The following is a 22137-nucleotide window of genomic DNA, read 5'->3' on the forward strand; positions in this document are numbered from 1 at the left end:
TTCAGTTCCATTCGCAACCCCTCAAATAATGAAGTAGTCCGAGCCCGCATGCAGCAAGACCTGGACAACATCCAGGCTTGGGCTCATAAGTGGCAAGTAACATTCGCACCAGATAAGTGCCAGGCAATGACCATCTCCAACAAGAGAGAGTCTAACCACCTCCCCTTGACATTCAACGGTATTACCATCGCCGAATCCCCCACCATCAACATCCTGGGGGTCACCATTGACCAGAAACTTAACTGGACCAGCCATATAAATACTGTGGCTACGAGAGCAGGTCAGAGGCTGGGTATTCTGCGGCGAGTGACTCACCTCCTGACTCCCCAAAGCCTTTCCACCATCTACAAGGCACAAGTCAGGAGTGTGATGGAATACTCTCCACTTGCTTGGATGAGTGCAGCTCCAACAACACTCAAGAAGCTCGACACCATCCAAGATAAAGCAGCCCGCTTGATTGGCACCCCATCCACCACCCTAAACATTCACTCCCTTCACCACCGGCGTACAGTGGCTGCAGTGTGTACCATCCACAGGATGCACTGCAGCAACTCGCCAAGGCTTCTTCGACAGCACCTCCCAAACCCGCGACCTCTACCATCTAGAAGGACAAGAGCAGCAGGCACATGGGAACAACACCACCTGCACGTTCCCCTCCAAGTCACACACCATCCCGACTTCGAAATATATCGCCGTTCCTTCATTGTCGCTGGGTCAAAATCCTGGAACTCCCTTCCTAACAGCACTGTGGGAGAACCTTCACCACACGGACTGCAGCGGTTCAAGGAGGCGGCTCACCACCACCTTCTCAAGGGCAATGAGGGATGGGCAATAAATGCTGGCCTCGCCAGCGACGCCCACATCCCGTGAACGAATAAATTTTAAAAAAATGTACGTTGAGGTTGCCTGAATAAATTCACGGTGCGACATACAGACCAGGAGGGTGCCTGGTACAATCCCTGGCCTCTGCTGAGTTAGTTAATTTCCACTGGGGCACTGGCAGGAACACAATTGGGCCTCAGTCTCTTAGCTGGGTGGTGGTGAAGAAATTAACCAACATTCCCGCTCCTGATCAATACTCAGTGGCCTCTGCAGGAAAGTGCCCCCGTGTGATTTGAATTGGGCTCGGCTGTGGTGCCTTCCATGTGTGACTAGCCTGCCAAAGCTCACCATCTAAGCTCAAGCATGAAGAACGGCCACTTGACGGAGGTACCAGAGGGCAGTTGGTGCCCATCGAATCATGCTGTTGTCGGAAGAGGAGTTGTGAAAACTAGAGGGAGAGAGAGGGGAGCGTGACCTTTGAGCATTGTACCGCATGGAAAGCCTGGATTTACAGATAACAAATAGACTCCCATCACTGATATCATCTAAACTCTCTTCTTCTGACACAAGCCAACAGATCCACTTCACGGATAGGTTTAATCATAAAATGGAACCCGAGGCACACAGAGATCAGCCAGATAATTATTTACAAATGTACTGGCATGTGAAGGAGTGACTTATGTACAGGTATCGCAGCTGCTAATTTGACTGCACGGTGAATTTATAGCAGATTCAAGCTAAAATGCACTTAGTTACTGTAGTGTAACAAATTATTACTAATGATGGTTTACCAACCAAGGAATTTAATTTAGATCTGTTGTACATAGCCCATATACCAGCTTTAAATTGTACATAGATAGAAGCGATTGCAGATAGTGCAACAGCTACTGACTTCATATGGATACTGGCCTGTGCATTTAGTGCAGCAGCCACGGACTGTACCCAGATAATAGCCTTGCTTTCTGTCACTATATGAATTGGCCATCTAAAACTGATGCTATATATGCATGTGCTGATATTTTGGGTGTATGATACTATGATACTATGCTACTAAACAAAATGGCTGTACTTGCCCTATGTTACAGTGACCACACTTCAAAAAGTGCTTCACTGGCTGTGAAGTACTTTGAGACGTCCCGAGGTCACGACAGGCACGATATAAATGCAAGTTCCTTCTTTCTTCACATCCAACTGTGCCTAGTTGCAGTCGAGAGATTTGAGAACCTGGCATGGAAACATCCAATACCCAAACAAAACACACTGCCAATATGCCAAGCATGTCTTGTTTCCAGCTAGCACTGCTTCAGCAAATCAGATCAGTCACGTATCATCCAGTAAAAATGGTTTCGAAAAATAAATTATTTGGATAAAGCCAGTCTTAAAAAAAAAATGCTAATTGGTTTGCAATCCATGTCATTCTTGATGAATATAAACATCATTTGTAACACTTCCCCGATATTGACAGTTCTGCTAATATGGGGTGAAGCAGACCTTAGCGTTAGTTGTTAGAGAGTGGCTGGTTTATTTGTAAATGTACTGATTTAGGGACGTACTTGCTATATTTCTTTGGCTGGGGTCAGTGAATGCAGCGTCAGCTGGTTTACGAACATATGAATTAAGAGCAGGAGTAGGCCATTCAGCCCCTTGAGCCTGCTCTGCCATTTGATAAGATCATGGCTGATCTGATTGCGACCTCAACCCTACTTTCCCGTCTACATACTATAACCTTTGACTCCCTTGTTAATCAGGAATCTATCTAACTCGGTCTTAAAAATATTCAATGACCCTGCCTCCACCGCTCTCCGGGGAAGGGAGTTCCACAGACTCACGACCCAGAGAGAAAAAAATTCTCCTCATCTCAGTCTTAAATGGGAGACTCCTTATTTTTAAACTGTGGCCCCTGGTTGTAGTCTTATCCACAAGAGGAATCATCCTTTTAGCATCTACCCCTCCTAGTCCCTTCAGGATCTTATATGTTTCAATAAGATCACCTCTCATTCTTCTAAACTCCAATGTATACAGGCCCAACTTGTCCAACCTTTCCTCATAAGATAACCCCCTCATCCCAGGAATCAGTCGAGTGAACCTTCTCAGAACCGCTTCCAAAGCAATTATGTCCTTTCTTAAATAAGGAGACCAAAACTGCACGCAGTGTTCTAGATGTGGTCTCACCAATGCCCTGTACAACTGTAGCAAAACATCTCTACTTTTATATTCCATTCCCCTTGCAATAAATGACAACATTCCATTTGCCTTCCTAATCACTTGCTGTACCTGCATACTAACTTTTTGTGATTCATGTGTAAGGACACCCAGAACTCTTATACCTCAGAGTCCTGCAATCTCTCTCCATTTAAACAATATACTGCTTTTCTATTCCTACTGTAAACAGCAACGTGGTGTTGACAAACGCATCATTCAGCAGGGTCACAAATTCAGCTCAGACGTGTGGAATGGGCAGACACGTGGCAGATGAAATTTAATGCAGAGAAATATGAAGTTATTCATTTTGATAGGAAGAAGAAGGATGGGCAATATAAACTAAATGGTACAATTTTATAGGGGGTGCAGGAACAGATAGACCTGGGGGTGTACGGACACAAGTCTTTGAAGGTGACAGGACAAGTCGAGAAGGCTGATAAAAAGGCATACAGGATCCTTGGCTTCATAAACAGAGGCAGAGTACAAAAGCAAGGCAGTTATACTAAACCTTTATAAAAGACTGGTTGGGCCTCAGCTGGAGTATTGTGTCCAATTCTGGGCATCACAATTTAGGAAGGATGTCAAGGCCTTGGAGAGTGGGCAGAGGAGATTTACTAGAATGGTACCAAGGACGAGGGATTTCAGTTACGTGGAGAAACTGGAGAATCTGGGGTTGTTCTCCTTAGAGCAGAGAAGGTTAAGAGAACATTTTTACTAGAGGTGTTCAAAATCATGAAGAGTTTTGATAGAGTAAATAAGGAGAAACTGTTTCCAGTGGCAGAAGGGTCACTAACCAGAGGACATAGATTTAAGATAATTGGCAAAAGAACCAGAGGTGACAAGAGGAAATCATTTTTAAGCAGCAAATTGTTATGATCTGGAATGCAATGCCTGAATGGGTAGTGGATGCTGATTCAATAATAACTTTCAAAAAGAAATTGGATAAATACTTGAAGTGGAAAAATTTGTAGGGCTATAGGGAAAGAGCAGTGGAGAGGGACTAATTGAAAAGCTCTTTCAAAGATCCGGCACAGGCACGATGGGACGAGTGGCCTCCTTCTGTGCCGTATCATTCTATGATTCATGATCACATTCCCCACTGACCAGCAACGGCAGCATGAGCAGACTACTCAACTCGACAGATGTGCTGGCTTTTTAAGAGTCTAGAGGGTTACTGATTGGTCACATGTGACCATTCAGGCCCCTGAAGGTGAGTCCTACATGACCCAAAAGTGTTTTTACTTCATTAATGCACAGACAGTCTGCAACTAAAACACACAACTGCGCAGGTCGGCCCTTGCTTGCACAATGCTTTTTACGTTAATTATTTCTTCCAGCTTCTTTTGAAGGAACAGGTAAAGGATAGCTCTTAAGAGACAAAGGCTACCTTCTACCCCTGGCTTATGGCACCATTGTGCCAGCCAGGGACAGAAACAGAGTTCAGCTATATTGAAGCCAATGCTACCAAAAGTATGATTATTGAGCATACCATTGCAACCAGAATTTCAGATGTATTGACAGGTTAGGGGATGCACTGCAGTATACTCCCAGGGTCTAATGAGTTATTGTTTCCTGCATGCAGAGAAACCTCGCCTTGGAGCAAAAGCAGCTGAAAATAATTTATTCTGGACAGGTTATCTAAATTAAAGTTACGATTACAACTTACAATTGACCTGATTATTTGTCCCATCAGATGGTAATACACAGGGGGTGTAACACAGTGGGTGTAACACAGGAGGACTAAATGTCCTGTTAGATGTAAAATAAATAGTACAACAATCAAGTGAAAAGTAACAATAGAGATAAAAACTAGTAACAATAGAGAGCTGCGCAACATGTGGATTAAATTTCCATACCTCCTTATCGAACTCCATGAGCAGAACGATCTTATCCTTGATGGAGCTGAAAAGGTTGTGCTTGTGTATGAGCTGGAAGACATCTTTATGTCGCAACTTTAAGTAAATTTCAAGAGCTTTATCGTAACGCTGGTCGTAGGTGTACCTGGGAGCAACCAAAACAAATGTCAACTCCAGATCCCAAGTACAGTCTGCTTTTCCTAATCCAAAGTTGCTTGATTCAAGATATCCGATAATTCAATTTTTTAGCACTAAGTTCCCACTTTGCTATTTTATTTAAGTTGCTCAATTCAAATTATGGGACAATTCCAATTTTTAAAGCACAGAAAAAGTGACTGAATTATCCAGTTTAGACTGTAAATGTAAACCCAAGTAGATAAACAACACAGTCTTGTACAAAATCATCGAAGAATCAACTAGAAGGGGCAGTGGAAACAGTGCAGGCGGCTTAGATATTGCAGAAAGAGTTGGATCGAATATAAGTGTACAGAACAAATGGCAGATGAAATTTAATGCAGCCAAGTGTAAAGTACTGCACGCAGAAAAGAAAAATAATCAACATATGTACTCTGTGAATGGCATTGAAATAGCTAAGGATGAAGATACAAGTGATTGAAGAGTCTTCGTAGAGTTGATGCTCAACATGTCCAACTAATGCACAGCAGCAATCAACAAAGTCAATAGAATGCTGAACTACAAAGCCAAAGCTGTAGACTATGTCAGAGGAAGTGTAGTGCTTTGCTTAGACCACACGTGAAATCTGCATCCAGTTCTGGGAGACCTTCATGGCCTGGAGGCAGTGTGGAGTAGAGCCATGAGGCTGATAACTCAAGAACCTTGACACGAGGTATGAGCAAAGACTGAAGCAACTTGGCTTTGCATCTGAAAGATGATCTTACAGAGGTATTTACAGTAATTAAGAGAATGGGAAAAGGTAAATCCAGAATATCACTTGAAATTAAATTGAGAGTAAGACATGGGGACACAGGTTCAAACTGGTAAAAAGGTAAATTTAGGACCAATATCAGGAAGTTCTTCTTCACACAGAAAGTGCACAACACAAGGAATGGACTCCCAGGTAGAGTAGTGGAGGTGAAAATCCTGGAATCATTTAAGAAACAACTAGATGCCACAATGGGGAAGGGGGAGAAGGATGTAGGGTCTTTCTGGGCGGATGATTTAAGATGGGCTTGTGGCCTTCTTCATCCATAATTTAACATTCTTAAGATCACAGCACAGAAACAGGTTCGTTGGGCCATCAAGTTTGTGCTGATGTTCTTCTCCACATAGACTAGGGCCACTTAGTCTAATCAGTCTTCTGCTCACTCCCCATACCTTTTAATATTCCTCTTGTTCAAGCAACTATCTAATTCCCTTTTAAAAGAATTTATGTACTCAGATTCAACAATGGTTTGTGGCAGGGAATTCAACATTCTAGCCACCATCTGTCGGTCTTATCTACCTTTGTAATGTAGCAAATTGCCCTCTTCAGCCATGAATCTCAGGTCTGTGTTTGATTTGAGGATACTGTTGAGAACAGACAGATAGCAAAACAGAACCACATACTCACAATTCTGCAAGTGTTGTCAGCAACGTTCTGTTATTCGGATGCCGATCCAGATGATCCAACACAGAGCGGACTACAGTCATATTGTTATAAAGGTCACCTGGCCACTCTCTTATCAAGGACGCAAACCCCTTAAAAAAAAGGAGATAATAAGCATAGATTAAGAGTTCAAACTTGTAACAGTTAAGGTCTTTGAATGAAATCTTCTTCGACGTGGGCTCCAACAAGTACGGCGTGTTCATGCGAGTGAGTAAGGTGAAGCCCTCTTACAGGAACTCCATCACCATCCCCTATAAAGCCTGGTCCAAGTTCGGCAGCACCTTCAGCAAGTACACCGAGGAGATGAAGGAGATCCAGGACAAACATCGGGACAAAAAGGAAAAAGCAGGAACTAAGTGTCACAAAACATATTTGAAAGTTCTTTATCTGAATGCACGTAGCATTCGTAACAAAATGGACGAGTTAACGGCACAAATAACTACGTATGGGTATGATCTTGTGGCCATTACAGAATAATGGCTGCAGGGTGACAACGACTGGGAATTAAATATGCCAGGGTATTTAACAATCAGGAAGGACAGGCAGGAAGGAAGGGGAGGTGGGGTGGCTATGTTAATAAACGAAGGAATCACTGTGATACAGAGAAATGATATTGGGACAAAGGATCAGGATAATGAAACAGTTTGGTTAGAGATAAGGAATAATAAGGGGAATAAAACACGAGTGGGGTAGTATATAGGCCTCCTAATAGTTGCAACTCTGCTGGAAGAAGTATTAATCAGGAAATAGTCGGGGCATGTAATAAGGGAACAGCTATAATTATGGGGGATTTTAACTATCATATTAACTGGACAAATCAAATTGGGCAGGGCAGCCTTGAGGAAGAGTTTATTGAGTGTATTAGGGATGGATTTCTTGAGCAGTATGTAACTGATCCTACAAGGGGGCAAGCAACCTTGGACCTGGTCCTGTGTAATGAGCCAGGATTAATTAATAATGTCCCAGTTAAGGATCCCCTTGGAATGAGTGACCGTAACATGGTTACATTCCATATCCAATTAGAGGGTGAGAAGGTTGGTTCTCAAACAAGCGTTCTGAGCTTGAATAAAGGAGACTATGATGGTATGAGGGCGGAATTGATTAAAGTGGACTGGGAAAATAGATTAAAGGGTAAGACGGTACATGAGCAGTGGTGTTCATTCAAGGAGTTATTTTACAACTTTCAAAACAAATATATTCCACTGAGGAAAAAAGGGTGTAAAAGAAATGACAGCCATCCATGGCTAAGTAAAGAAATTAAGGATAGTATCCGACTAAAAACAAGGACATATATGGTAGCCAAACTTAGTGGGAGGATAGAAGATTGAGAAGTCTTCAAAAGACAGCAAAAAGTAACTAAAGGATTGATTAAGAAAGGGAAGTTAGATTATGAAAATAAATTAGCAAAAAATATAAAAACAGATAGCAAGAGTTTCTACAGTTATATAAAAAGAAAAAGGGTGGCTAAGGCAAGCGTAGGTCCCTTAGAGGATGAGACCGGGAAATTAATGGTGGGAAACATGGAGATGGCAAAAATGCTGAACAAATATTTTGTTTCAGTCTTTACGGTAGAGGATACTAAGAATATCCCAACACTGGACAAACAGGGAGCTCTGGGGGGGGGGGGAAGGAGCTAAATACGATTAAAATCACTAAGGAATTGGTACTCAGTAAATTAATGGGACTCAAGGCGGATAAATCCCCTGGACCTGATGGTTCACATCCGAGGGTCTTGAGGGAAGTGGCAGTGGGGATTGTGGATGCTTTGGTAATAATTTTCCAAAATTCTCTGGACTCGGCAAAGGTCCCGGCAGATTGGAAAACTGCTAATGTAACACCCTTATTTAAAAAGGGTAGTAGGCAGAAGGCTGGAAATTATAGACCAGTTAGCCTAACATCTGTGGTGGGTAAAATTTTGGAGTCTATTATTAAGGAGACAGTAGCGGAACATTTGGATAAACATAATTTAATAGGACAAAGTCAGCATGGCTTTACGAAGGGGAAGTCATGTCTGACAAATTTGCTTGAGTTCTTTGAGGACATAACGTACAGGGTGGATAAAGGGGAACCAGTGGACGTAGTGTATTTAGACTTCCAGAAGGCATTCGACAAGATGCCACATAAAAGATTATTGCTCAAGATAAGGAATCACTGGATTGGGTATAATATTTTGGCGTGGGTGGAGGATTGGTTATCTAACAGGAAGCAGAGAGTTGGGATAAATGGTTCATTCTCGGACTGGCAGCCAGTGGCCAGTGGTGTTCTGCAGGGGTCGGTGCTGGGTCCCCAACTCTTTACAATCTATATTAACGATTTGGAGAAGGGGACCGAGTGTAACATATCAAAGTTTGCAGATGATACAAAGATGGGAGGGAAATTAGAGAGTGAGGAGGACATAAAAAACCTACAGGGGGATATAGACAGGCTGGCTGAGTGGGCGGAGATTTGGCAGATGCAATACAATATTGGAAAATGTGAGGTTATGCACTTTGGCAGGAAAAACCAGAGAGCAAGTTATTATCTTTATGGCAAGAGACTGGAAAGTACTGCAGTACAAAGGGATCTGGGGGTCCGAGTGCAAGAAAATCAAAAAGTTAGTATGCAGGTGCAGCAGGTGATCAAGAAGGCCAACGGAGTGTTGGCTTTTATTGCTAGGGGGTAGAATATAAAAACAGGGAGGTATTGCTGCAGTTATATAAGGTATTGGTGAGACCGCACCTGGAATACTGCATACAGTTTTGGTCTCCATACTTAAGAAAAGACATACTTGCTCTCAAGGCAGTACAAAGAAGGTTCACTCGGTTAATCCCGGGGATGAGGGGGCGGACATATGAGGAGAGGTTGAGTAGATTGGGACTCTACTCAATGGGGTTCAGAAGAATGATAGGCGATCTTATTGAAACATATAAGATTGTGAAGGGGCTTGATCGGGTGGGTGCGGTAAGGATGTTCCCAAGGATGGGTGAAACTAGAACTAGGGGGCATAATCTTAGAATAAGGGGCTGCTCTTTCAAAACTGAGATGAGGGGAAACTTCTTCACTCAGAGGGTGGTAGGTCTGTGGAATTTGCTGCCCCAGGAAGCTGTGGAAGCTACATTATTGAATGAATTCAAAGCAGAAATAGACAGTTTCCTAGAAGTAAAGGGAATTAGGGGTTACGGGGAGCGGGCAGGAAATTGGACATGAATTTAGATTTGAGGTTAGGATCAGATCAGCCACGATCTTATTAAATGGCAGAGCAGGCTCGAAGGGCCGATTGGCCTACTCCTGCTCCTATTTCTTATGTTCTTATGTAAATGCATCCTGCGCACAAAGTAGGAATGAAACCTAGCTGGATAGGTTTTGAAGTGCTGCGGATGTGCATTGAAGGATGTCATGGCTTTGTAAACATGCTCCCAACTCTAACTTCATATCAAGCCAACTGCATCAGTTTGTTTTAACCTGAAGGCAAACTGCAACAGACTTGCTGTTAGTCCTTTAGCACTAAAATCTACACTTCTGCATGGCCCGAGAGGATGGATGGCTGGGCACCACTGTGAGCTGCAAAGGCTTGATGGAATGTATTCGAGACGGTTTCCTAGAGCAATATTTCATGGAACCAACCAGGGAACAGGTTTTTTTTAGATCTTGTATTGTGTAATGAGATCGGGTTAATTAGTAATCTCACAGTAAAAGAATCTCTGGGGAAGAGTAATCATAATATGATAGACTTTCACATTGAGTTTGAAAGTAACGTACTTAAATCAGAAACTAGAGTCTTAAACTTAAATAAAGCCAATTACATAGGGATGAGGGGCAAGTTGTCAAAGGTAGATTAGGAAACTAAATTAAATGGTTTGACAGTTGAAAAGCAATGGCAAACATTTAAAGAACTATTTCAATATTCTCAACAAATATACATTCCAACGAGAAACAAAAACTCCACGGGAAGAGTGGTCCACCCGTCGCTAATTAAAGAAGTTAAGGAGAGTACTGGATTGAAAGAAGAGGCCTGTAATGTTGCCAAGAGTAATAAGCCTGGGGATTGGGAGAGTTTTAGAAACCAACAAAGGACGACCAAAAAATTGATCAAAAGGGAGAAAATAGAATATGAAAATAAACTAGCAAGAAATATAAAAACAGATTCTAAGAGCTTCTACAAGTATGTAAAAAGGAAGAGAGTAGCAAAAGTAAATGTTGGTCCCTTAGAGGCTGAGACAGAAGAAATTATAATGGGGAAATCAGGAAATGGCAGATGCATTAAACAAATATTTTGTATCTGTTTTCACAGTAGAAGACACAAAAAACATACCAAAAATAGTGGGGAACCAAGGAGTAAATGAGTGTGAGGAACTTAAAACAATTAATATCACTAGAGAAAAAGTACTGGACAAACTAATGGGCCTACCGCCTCAGGTTCTAAAAGAGGTGGCTACAGAGATAGTGGATGCATTGGTTATTATCTTCTAAAATTCTCTAGATTCTGGAATGGTCCCAGTGGATTGGAATGTAGCAAGTGTTGCTTTGCTATTCAAGAAAAGGAGGGAGAGAGAAAACAGGGAACTGCAGGCCAGTTAGCCTGGCATCAGCTGTCGGGAAAATGCTGGAATCCATTATTAAAGAATCATAATATGATTAGGCAGAGTCAACATGGTTTTATGAAAGGGAAATCGTGTTTGACAAATTGATTAGACTTTTTTGAGGATGTAACTAGCAGGGAAGATAAAGTGGAAACAGTGGATGTCGTATATTTGGATTTTCAAAAGGCATTCGATAAGGTGCCACATAAAAGGTTGTTACACAAGGTAAGGGCTCAAGTGGTTGGGGGTAATATATTAGCATAGATAGAGGATTGTTAAAGGATAGAAAAGTGAGTAGGGATAAACAGGTCACTCTCAGGTTGGCAGGCTGTAACTAGTGGAGTGCCGCATGGATCAGTGCTTGGGCCTCAGATATTTACAATCTACATTAATTACGTAGATGAAGGGACCGAGTGTAATGTATCCAAGTTTGCTGACGATACAAAGCTAGGTGGGAAAGTAAGCTGTGAGGAAGACATGATGAGTCTGCAAAGGGATAGACATGTTGGGCTCGATTTTAGGAGCGTGTTTCCGGCGGGTTCCCAGCGGGGTGGCCCCGAAAATCCCGATCTCCGGTCACGTGACCGGATCGCGACGAAATCCCGGCCACTTCCGGGTACCGCGCTGACGTGCGGGGCTGCGCGCGCAAGCCCCGCTGGTGGGAATCCCGCAGGCAATTAAAGCCAGCGGGGTTCCACTTGAGAGTACTTACCTTGCTCGTTGTGGTCAGTTAATGAGCTGAAGCAGCTGTCAAAAGAGGAAGTGTGGGATTTTCGGTTCAAGGCAGTGAGTTTCCCACACTGGGGGAAACAGTCTCCCTCCAACCAGGCGTGTTGCAGCCAGCAGCCTGTGGCAGGTGCCAAGGTGCGCTCCACGGGGGAGAGCCCTCACCCACGCAGGAGGCCACCGCGTCACATAGGGCAACCCCTGCCCTCCACCACCCCCCGCCAAGCCAGAGGACAGACCGACACGAAACCGCAGCCCCAGTCCGAGGAACCACACACCTACCCTGCACAACCCCTCAGACCAACACCTGCCAGTTGGGTGGTGTGTGGAGACCCTCGGAGGACGAAGAGCATGTCCAGCACCAGCAGCCTCGCAGTCCACGCCGTCCGCCGCAGGGACGTGGATCCCCCCAACACGGTGTTGTTGCACGCCCACCTGCACAGCAGGAGGGAGGGCTACCGCAGAGAGAGACGCGTCGCAGAGGGCACTACCCTCGCCACAGGGTCCACAGACCGAGGCGCAGCTCCCCGGACCTCTCCGAGCAGCAGTGCACAGGGAGGCGCAGATTCGCTCGACATGTAGTCGTGGAGATCTGCAGCCTCTTTCATGCCGAGCTGCTCCTGGCTGGCCCCAGCACCAACTGCTTACCTGTCGCTGGCAAAGTCACCACTGCCCTCCACACCTTCTCCTCCGCATCCTTCCAGGGTGCAGCCGGCTACACCGCCGATGTCTCTCAGTCGTCTGCGCGGATGAGCCCTGCAAATACACCTGCACCTACTCTGCAGTAACACGATGGGTGGCATCAGTGGTGGGTCCTCATAGTGATACCCAGGAGCGGGCATTATTGGACACAACGGACAGGATTCGCGGAGACATGGCAGTGGTGGTGTCAATATAATGTGTGCTGTTTGTTGCTCTGAAATTCAATATGGGTAACACCCATGACAAACCCTCAGACACCCTTGTGCACCCCCTTCATGCTGACGAGACGTTTGCCTTACGCTGCCTACTGCACATATGTGATGCATGCCCTGTGGCTGCAGCACAGGTGGTGGCAGGTTGAGTGAGGCTGGCCGTGAGGGAGATGCACGAGAGGGTGAGTATGGGATGGAGCAATGAGATTGTATGAGGAGTGGGTTGCGTGTTAGTGGCAGGGTGAGTACTGGCGAGGTGAGTAGGTGGAGGTAAGATGAGGATGGGGTGTGAGTGGGTATGAAGGGTGATGTGACAGAATAGTGTTGGCGGTGCCGAAGGAGATGTGGGGTGGGGGCAGTGTTGTGGCAGACGGAGTGTAGGGGAAAGACTTTGTGTTCTCACTGCGGCTGACCTACTGCGGTCATTGCAGCGCCTCCTGCACTGTATGCAGGTGGGCCATATGTTGGTGGCGCAGGTGACCCCCTCTGCCACCTCGAGCCAGGCCTTCTTGGTGGCAGAGGCAGGCCGCTTCCTCCCGCCCGCCGGGGGGAAGATCTGTGTCCTCCCCCTCCTCCTCACCCCATCTGATGATACCTGGGGTGAGGCATCATTAAACTGGGAGCAGCCTTCCCCCTGGGCTGCTCCAGGCTGCAATTTGTCCCATTGGTTGCAGCATCTGTCAGTGGAGGACTGCCCCTTTAACTGGAGAGCCTCCAGCTGACAGATCGTACTGCGCATGCACAGCCCGACCGACGCGCAGGCCAGCGCCGTGGACCCCGGAGGAGCAGGTAATTGATTCCTATTAGTGGGTTGCCTGCTACGATCGCGCGGGCAACCCACTAATTTCGCCGAGCGTGTTGACCACGCTCCCGGAGGACCACCCGCTGGGAACCCGCAGGCCTGCTAAATTCGGGCCCGTTAAGTGAGTGGGCAAGAAGGTGGCAGATGGAGTATAATGTGGGGAAATGTGAGATTATTCGTTTTGGTAGGAAGAACAGAAAAGCAGAATATTTTTTAAATGGTGAGAAACTATTAAATGTTGGTGTTCAGAGAGACTTGGATGTTCTCGTACAAAAAGTTAGTCTGCAGCTACAGCAGGCAATTAGGAAAGCAAATGGCATGTTGGCCTTTATTCAAGGGGGTTGGAGTACAAGAGTAAGGGAGTCTTACTACAGTTGTACAGGGCTTTAGTGAAACCTCAACTGAAGTGCTGCGTACAGTTTTGGTCTCCTTATCTAAGGAAGGATATGCTTGACTTGGAGGTGGTGCAACGAAGGTTCACTCGATTAATTCCTGGAATGTGGGGTTGTCCTATGACGAGAGGTTCAGTAGAATGGGCCTATACTCTCCGGAGTTTAGATGAACGAGAGGTGATCTCATTGAAACATACAAGATTTTGAGGGGGCTTGACAGGGTAGATGCTGAGAGATTGTTTCCCCTGGCTAGAGAGTCTAGAACTAGGGGGCATAGTCGCAGAATAAGCAGTCAGCCATTCAAGACTGAGATGAGGAGGAATTTCTTCACGCAGAGGGTTGTGAATCTTTGGAATTCTCTACCCCAGAGGGCTGTGGATGCTGAGTCATTGAATATATTCAAGGCTGAGATAGATAGATTTTTGGACTAGAGGAATCAAGGGATATTGGGATCGGGTGGGAAAGTGGAGTTGAGGTCGAAGATCAGCTATGGTCTGATTGAATGACGGAGCAGGCTCGAGCGGCCGTATGGCCTACTCCTGTTCCTGTTTCTTATGTTCTTATGTTGATCTTATGTGAATAAAGTCAACACTACAAGATTGGCAATCTAGCTTTCTTCATTAAGTATTCTCCTTACACCATAGGAGTATACCAAAGCAGTATAATCTAGAAGGTTAGCGTCCTGCATAGGGAGGTGCAATGCCAGCTATCTCAGCAGACTTGCCAACGACATTATTGTGCAGTCGTTAAAATGTATCAGGGTTTCTTCATCTGGTGGCTTCGCCAATCCCTTCAATCAGAATCTGATTGAGGAATCCTTATGATGCAGCTGTGGAACAGGTGGAATAACATTTAATCAGTCCTGAGCCTTTTCCCTAGGGAAGACAGCAGCAGAGCAGAATGCCCTCAACTGCCCACTGCTTGGTCACTGGTTACATAGAGTCTGCAGCACAGAAACAGGCCTTTCGGCCCGACTTGTCTATGCCGGCGTTTATGCTCCACACGAGCCTCCTCCCACCCCTCTTCAACTAACCCCATCAGCATATTCTTCTTTTCGTTTCTCCCTCATGTGCTTATCTAGCTTCCCCTTAAATGCACCTATGCTTTAAGAAGGGGAGAAAATTGGCAGAAAAAAAAGTGATAAGGGGCCAACTACGGGATGGAGCTGTCCAATTTTCCATCAGGACAGAGAATTGTGCTTGTCTCAGTGGGTTTTTAGTTGAAATCAGCTAAGGTAGGCACGGAAACAGCGTTAGGTTTCTGCAATATACAAAACAAAGTAACTGTCGAGACTAAGAGGAAAGTTTCTCTTTATTTTGTACAGGTTTCATAATAGTTAAGTTAAAATGGAAGCAGTCAACCTTTCCCAAAATTCAACATGAAGGACTGTAGATGCTTCATTTGTGGGACAGCAATCAATGTTTGTTCAGAAACTTTGGTGAAAGTTTTGGTTGACACCTCATTCTGTGGGGAGAGTACGTGGCATTCCTGTAGGATGATGTGGAAGTGGGCACATTTCAGGTGCTAGCCAGTCCCCTGGCATGCTCTGAAGTAGCATGATCACTTTGAACCTTTCCTACTGAGAAGCTCTTTTAAAACCCCGAGGTCCAGTATTAGAACAAGTCCCCCTGTCTTGTTGAGGGTTACAAAATAATTGGGGTAGAACCCTGCTTGGAGTGAAGTGTTTTAATTATTTCATTGTGCCATACTTTTGTAACATTCAGTACTGCTGTGTCCTTGCCACCTCGTGGTGCCATTAAGTCATATGCACCAGCGGAGTGTGCCACAGGCACCAAGTGGCGCCAGAACATCATCAGCATCTATTGGAGCGAAGGACGCACGAGCATTGATCAGTACCAAATGTTACACAAACCAGAGAAAAATACCACGTCCCTCCAAGGTGGAAACACTGGACTTGGTATATAATCATCCTTAATGGGGGGGGGGGGGGGGACTCCCTACTGAGGGGCCATCTTCCTTTTCTGTTTTCTGATCTTTCTCCTCAACCGCGAATGGTCTATTGCATTTTGGACACCACAGAGAGCTTTTGGCAGGGCTTGATGCCGACATAGTGTCCCAACCATGAGGCACTTAGTATGTTTTGATGCAGAATTTGCTTTGTGGATCAACATTGAACAATGACCACAGCCCAGCATGGGAGTGTAACATTCTGATTTTGTGCCTCAGCCCATTTATTTGTGTGTTTTTCACCTGCTTTATGATTCTCCTTGCAAAGGCTGTCTAATAGCATTGATTTGACTTTGTTTCCATGCCCCCCTGCCTTGTTTTATTCTTATACATGCCCTAATAAAGACAGCATGACTTTATTTAGTGCTTGGTGCCAGTATCATCTGATCCTGACACCCAGATTCGCTGAACAAATCTGAAAGGAAAAGAAACAACAACAGACTGGCTGGAATGTAGCAGAATATGGACGATCTAATCTAACCTACTGCAGTGGGTAGAGTGAAGGCTTGTTCCTAAATGATGATAGGAGCGACTCAAAGAAAGAAATGAAGAACTTGCGTTTATATAGCGCTGTAGCACAACCTTATGACCTCCCAATGAACTACTTCTTGAAGTGCAGTCACTGTGGTTATGTGGGCAAACGTGGCACAGCAAGACCTCACAAGTAGCAAATGATAAGATCAATTTTTCTTTTGGTAGCACTGGGTGAGCAGAGAAAGTAACTTTTTAGCAGGGGGAAAAATGAACGGCACAATGTTGCAGTTCTGGGAGTGGGAGCCCATGTGCAGTCTTGCAACATTAACAAAGCATGTGGCTTCCCCAAAACTAACAAAGTTGGGGCTTTACTCCTTACAGCGTGTGATGGATAATTAGAGGAACAATGTTCACAGAAATGGTTTTCATATTACTGTATTCAGTATAAAATATTTCACAAGTCTGCCTTTTAACTTCCATATGAAATTCCACAAGTTTTGGGTAATTGAAAGCTGAGAACCGTGAATCTGGTTGCCAATCAGACTCTCCCTACAGCTATGACATAGAAATTGGACAAGAATATGGATTTGATGCAAGTCTCTACACTCAACAAATTTTATTTACTTAAACTAGAGCTATACTGTAAATCTATTTTAATACTTTCAGTGGAAAGGCTAATTCTAGTAATTGATCCGGAGGCAGTGAAAATGTTTTGCAATCTTTTGAAAACCTGTTTTATTTCTGGTCAGACTGTATCGTTGCTGCTCTTTGTTTTTGATCTAAGCGACAGTGCACAGCTTCATTTCAAGTTTAAGCTTTTTAAGGTGCCAGAACGCTGTGGAACTGGATCAATCAGCTACCACAACACAATCACATTGAAATGGTGCATCTGTTTCAGATCAGAAGCATTACATGTACACTGAATGGAAACAGTGCCTTTTAATCCAGTGGGACACTGTTCTTCTGAATGTGTGAGATAAAGGCATTTAGATCATCTTCATGGGGAAAACAAAATATCCTCAGTCATTTTCAAAGGAATAAATATATTTATGAATCTTAACCGAGTTTCTCCTACGGCACTGGTAAAGTGACGGGTGTCAGACGTGGCTCAGTGGTAGCATTCTAACCACAAGTCAGAAGGTCGTGGACTCAACTCCCACTCCAAAGACTTGAGCACATAATCTAGGCCGACACATCAGTGCAGTACTGAGGGAGCACTGCACTGTCAGAGATGCCGTCTTTCGGATGAGCTGTGAATCTGAAACGTGGTATGTCTGCTATCTCAGGAGGATGTAAAAGATCCTACAGTACTATTTGATGAAGAGCAGGGGAGTTCTCCCCAGTGTCTTGGTCAATATTTATCCCACAACCAATAATCGCTAAAACAGATTATCTGGTCATTTATTTCATTCATTTCATTGCTGTGTGTAAATTGGCTGCTGTGTTCCCTACATTACAACAGTGATTACATTTCAAAAGTATTTCATTGGCTGAAAAGCACTTTGGGACATACTGAGGGTGTGAAAGGTGCTATAGAAATGGAAGTTCTTTCTTTCTTATAGTTTTACAAATAATTGACCTGCGCATCAATACAATTGCAGCAGTTAACCATCTGTTCCACAGTATTTGAGTTTGATGTGGGTGTTCCATGTCAATTTTACACTCACCAAAACTTTTGCAGTGAACAGAAGACCACCCAGAAATACACCAAGTATTCTATCAACTTTCCATCAACAGGTCATCCCTCGGTCACATATAATGCACATAGCAATGGTTCCTTTTCCTGCCACCACACTGTCATCTCTGGAGTCCCCCAAGGATCTATCCTTGACTCCTTCCTCTTCCTCATCTACACGCTGCCCATTGGCTACATCATCCGAAAATACATCAGGTTCAACTTGAAGCAGTGACTGAGGAGGGGGATAGGATGGGTGACAAGGTTAAGGAGTATGTGATTGGGGCTGAAGATGATGGCTTCATTCTTCCTAATTTTTTAACAACAAAATTGCAGCTGATGCAAGAATAAATGTCAGACAAGCAGTCTGACAGTGCAGAGGCAGAGAAGCGGTTCAGGGAGGTGGTGATATCCAGCTCTATCTCACCACCTCCCTCAATTGCTCCTCTGCCTCTGCACTGTCAGACTGCTTGTCTGACATTTATTCTAGCATCAGCTGCAATTTTGTCATTAAAAATTAGGAAGAATGAAGCCATCATCTTCAGCCCCGATCACATACTCCTTAACCTGGTCACCCATCCTATCTCCCTCCTCAGTCACTGCTTCAAGTTGAACCAGATTGTTTGCAACCTTGGCCTCCTATTCGACCCCGACCCTGTTACCCTATTCATCACAAAGACAGTCTACTTCCACCTCCATAACATCACCTGCATCCGCCCCGCCTCATCTGCTGCCGAAACCCTCACCCATGCCTTTGTCACCTCCAGACTCAACTATTCCAATGCTCACCCGGCTGGCTTCTCATTCTCCAAACCTATAAACTTCAGCTCATCCAATGCCCTGCTGCTCGTATCCTATCATGCACCAAATCCTGCTCAACCATCACCCTTGTGTTTGCTGACTTACATCCTTGCTCCTAGTCTCCTACTGGACCAGCACCGTCATTAGCTCCTAGTCCCCCAACGCTTCCAATTTAAAATTCTCATCCTCATGTTTAAATCCTTTCATGGCCTCTCTCCTTCCTATCTCTGTAAAATTCCTCCAGCCCCACAATCCCCCCAAACTCTCTGTTCCTCTGACTCATTCCCTCTCCCTTCGATCGTGTCTCCATCCACTTGTGCCCTATGTTCTGCAATTGTCTCCCTAAACCCCTCCGCCTTTCCACCTCCCCCTGCTCCTGAAAACCCACCTCTTTGACCAAGCTTTTGGTCACCCCTCCTAATATCTCCTTCTTTGGCTTTATGTCCATTTTTGTTTGATTACACCTCCGTGAAACGTCTTGGAACATTTTGCTATATTAAAAGGTGTTATCTAAATGCAAGTTGTTGATTTATAATGTCCTGCTCACTCCTCCTTGTCACATATAGCCCTGATTATGTCTCCTGTAACATGTAACACATGTATAACCCTCGTCAACTCTCCTTGTCATATAAAATGCTCACACTGCCCTGGATAATTATTTTGAAAAGTAAATGCATAGTTGTACATGCAAGTACTGAATGAAATTTGTATAGTCATCACTATATTATGTAATTTTATTCTCTCACTTCCCAGTATTGTCTGCAGGCTCCTCCAATCACGAAGGTCAAATATTTTGGGGCTGTGCAGTGTTGTAACCAGCTGCTGTGTGGACTGTCGTACCCCAAACAGCCGAGCAGCTCAGTCCGACAAAATGCACCCAACTCAATTGAGAGCGAGTCAACTCTAGGATTTAAAATAACCCTTCGGCACTTGGCAATTAAATGCTCAACCACTTCAGCTACTGGACCAGCACCGTCATAGTAATTAAAAAACCACCGTACCTCATAATCACTCTCCAGGAACTCGTACAGGATCATTTCGTATATAGCAGGCCTCAGGCGTAGGTCACCTCTGGGCAAATACTGACTAATTGCCTTAAGAGGAACAAAATAACATGGTATAAGCACACAGATCATCGTGTGAGAATTTCTTTTATTTTGTACTAAAGCCCTTGAAATCTGTCAGGCTGAGATGCATCTGACTTCTTTGTACAGAGTTTTACACCCACCACTGCAGAAAGTGCTCACCAGTATTTTCGAAAAGGAGGCTCCAGTTTCTGATTATAATAAAAATCTGAGAAAGGAGGATCACTCAGAGCAAGAAAAATTCTATTGGGAAATTGGTTTGGGATGCCAGCTCACTTCATCCAAGGAAATCAAGCTCCCTTGTCTCCGACTAGATGTGATTGCTCCACAGCTGTGAGGCCTAAAGTCATTTTTTTTTGTATGTCTAGTCGTACTTGTCAGTCCTCGTGTATCGAGGCTGTAAATCTTCTAACTTCTGTCTCACGATCTGGATGAAAGTACTGTGTTAGTTGCTGGCTCTATTTTAGGGACACGGGATGCATCAGATCTCATTCAAAGTCCTTTCCAACACACAGAACAGTGTCTCCTGCATCTGGCCACATCGGTACTGCTCAGGTCTGTAGTGACAGCTTGCAGTCAAAGAAGTTATTAACAAAAGCTGTCAGAAACCTTAAAACACTTTTGTTAGAGCACCTGCACCTTTTCCTCTCACTTCACGGATGGAGATCCCTCAAACTATCCAAGGGGCACTGGTTAATTGTCACACTACCAATTTTAAACCTACTCTGTTTTGCACAGAAGGACTGTTCACATACATTAAAACAGCAGGTTTTACAAATACTGACATTAATTCCTCATATGTTTTGATGTCAGTGATGGCAAGACAGAGACACTTTCCAATGATCACTTCTTTCATTGATGTGCAATATGTTACATAATGAGGATTTTGGCTAAAAGAACAAAGACAGAAGTTGAAAAATGTTTTTCACACAAGTAGCTCAAACATCCTTTAACCACAGCTCAAAGTTTTGCTCCCTGCTGAAATGTGTTAATAGAAATGGAGTAAAATAAAGGTTGCTTGTTAAAGATTAATCTGCACTGAATCTTTGAAAATTGCTCTGCTCAGGCTAAAAAGGAAGTTTAGCTATGTACTCAATGTGAAGATAAGAAAAACGTCAAAAGAGAATCAAAATTTATGATGAGACTATTATTTTCTTCTATAAAAAGGGGAGGTAGCAGTATGCTAAAAAAGAACTGCATTACTACAAGATAAATATTCCAATAGTGGAAGCTCCAACATTTTAATTGTCAAGTTTTAAGTCTGCTGGATTCAAGTGCCATGTCAAGTTTTAACGACAAGAGAGTTGGGTATTTGCCATGTGTAAATCAGATCAAAGATAAATTTATCGCCTTGGAAGACAATGAATGCTGAAGTATTTACCAAATGCAGGAGAGGTTAGACAAATGTTGGGCTTGGACCAGCTGGATGCAATTTATCTCACAAAGATCACAGGGATAAGTATGGAGAACAATATCAATTCATGGAAATTAGCAACGTGTGTGCATGATGACATCATAACATTGTATCATGACATTATACAGCCCTTCTGGCCCCCCCTCCTAGAAACCTATCAACTCCTCCCCCCCCAAATCACACCATCCAAACACCTCTCGAATGATTCCACAGTTAGAGGAAGATTGTGAAGTAATGAAATTGGTGGCATGGTGAGGAATTAACCAGAAAAAAACTTGCACAAAGTTTCTCCGATTTACCTCCCCTCCATTTTTGGAGCTTTTATTTGTTGTTTGATGTGTATTTTTCCCTTTCTTTTTCACTCGGCTATTTTCATATCCTGTTGGTCTTTCTATTAGATTTTCACCACCACATTGCGCGAATCTTTGTTTATAATCCAGCACTTTTTCCATGTCTTCCAGCTTATTAAAAAAGCTGTTCACAAGCTATTGAGCCCAGTAACCACGTCCCCCCCCCCCCCCCCCGCTTTGTAACAAGGGTTGGTAAGTCTTGTTGCTTCCCCTCTTCATTGTGTTCAGCTCCAGTAAAGGGGCTCTCTCATCTCCAAGTTTTTAGATCTGAAGAAGACACCCAAAGCATTAACCATTTGCAGATGCTGGAGAACCTGCTATACATTGCCAACATTTACATTATTTTAGCTCTGCAACGCGCACAGGATGTGTCCTTTCAGGCATTTGCAGTTTTGAAAGGATTTTTAAAAATTACTAAATTGGAGAATATATCAGAACACTGAGGATGAGAAATAACAAGTGTACTTTCATTTTTAAGGCTTACACACACT

At 44.0% G+C, this 22137-nt stretch overlaps 1 protein-coding gene across 2 annotated transcripts in view; it reads right to left on the reverse strand.

Moving 5' to 3' along the window:
• Positions 1-22137, reverse strand: part of vps41 (VPS41 subunit of HOPS complex) — a 181061-nt gene that overhangs the window by 43381 nt on the left and 115543 nt on the right. For both annotated transcript variants that reach the window (XM_067980957.1, XM_067980963.1), the window contains exons 17-19: positions 19799-19891; positions 6451-6578; positions 4881-5025 (exon numbers count right to left, since the gene is read on the reverse strand). In XM_067980957.1, the coding sequence (XP_067837058.1) occupies positions 4881-5025; positions 6451-6578; positions 19799-19891 (366 nt within the window). The remainder of the gene's footprint in view (positions 1-4880; positions 5026-6450; positions 6579-19798; positions 19892-22137) is intronic.

The sequence above is a fragment of the Heptranchias perlo genome, chromosome 3, assembly GCF_035084215.1.
Source record: "Heptranchias perlo isolate sHepPer1 chromosome 3, sHepPer1.hap1, whole genome shotgun sequence".
Lineage (NCBI taxonomy): Eukaryota > Metazoa > Chordata > Chondrichthyes > Hexanchiformes > Hexanchidae > Heptranchias > Heptranchias perlo.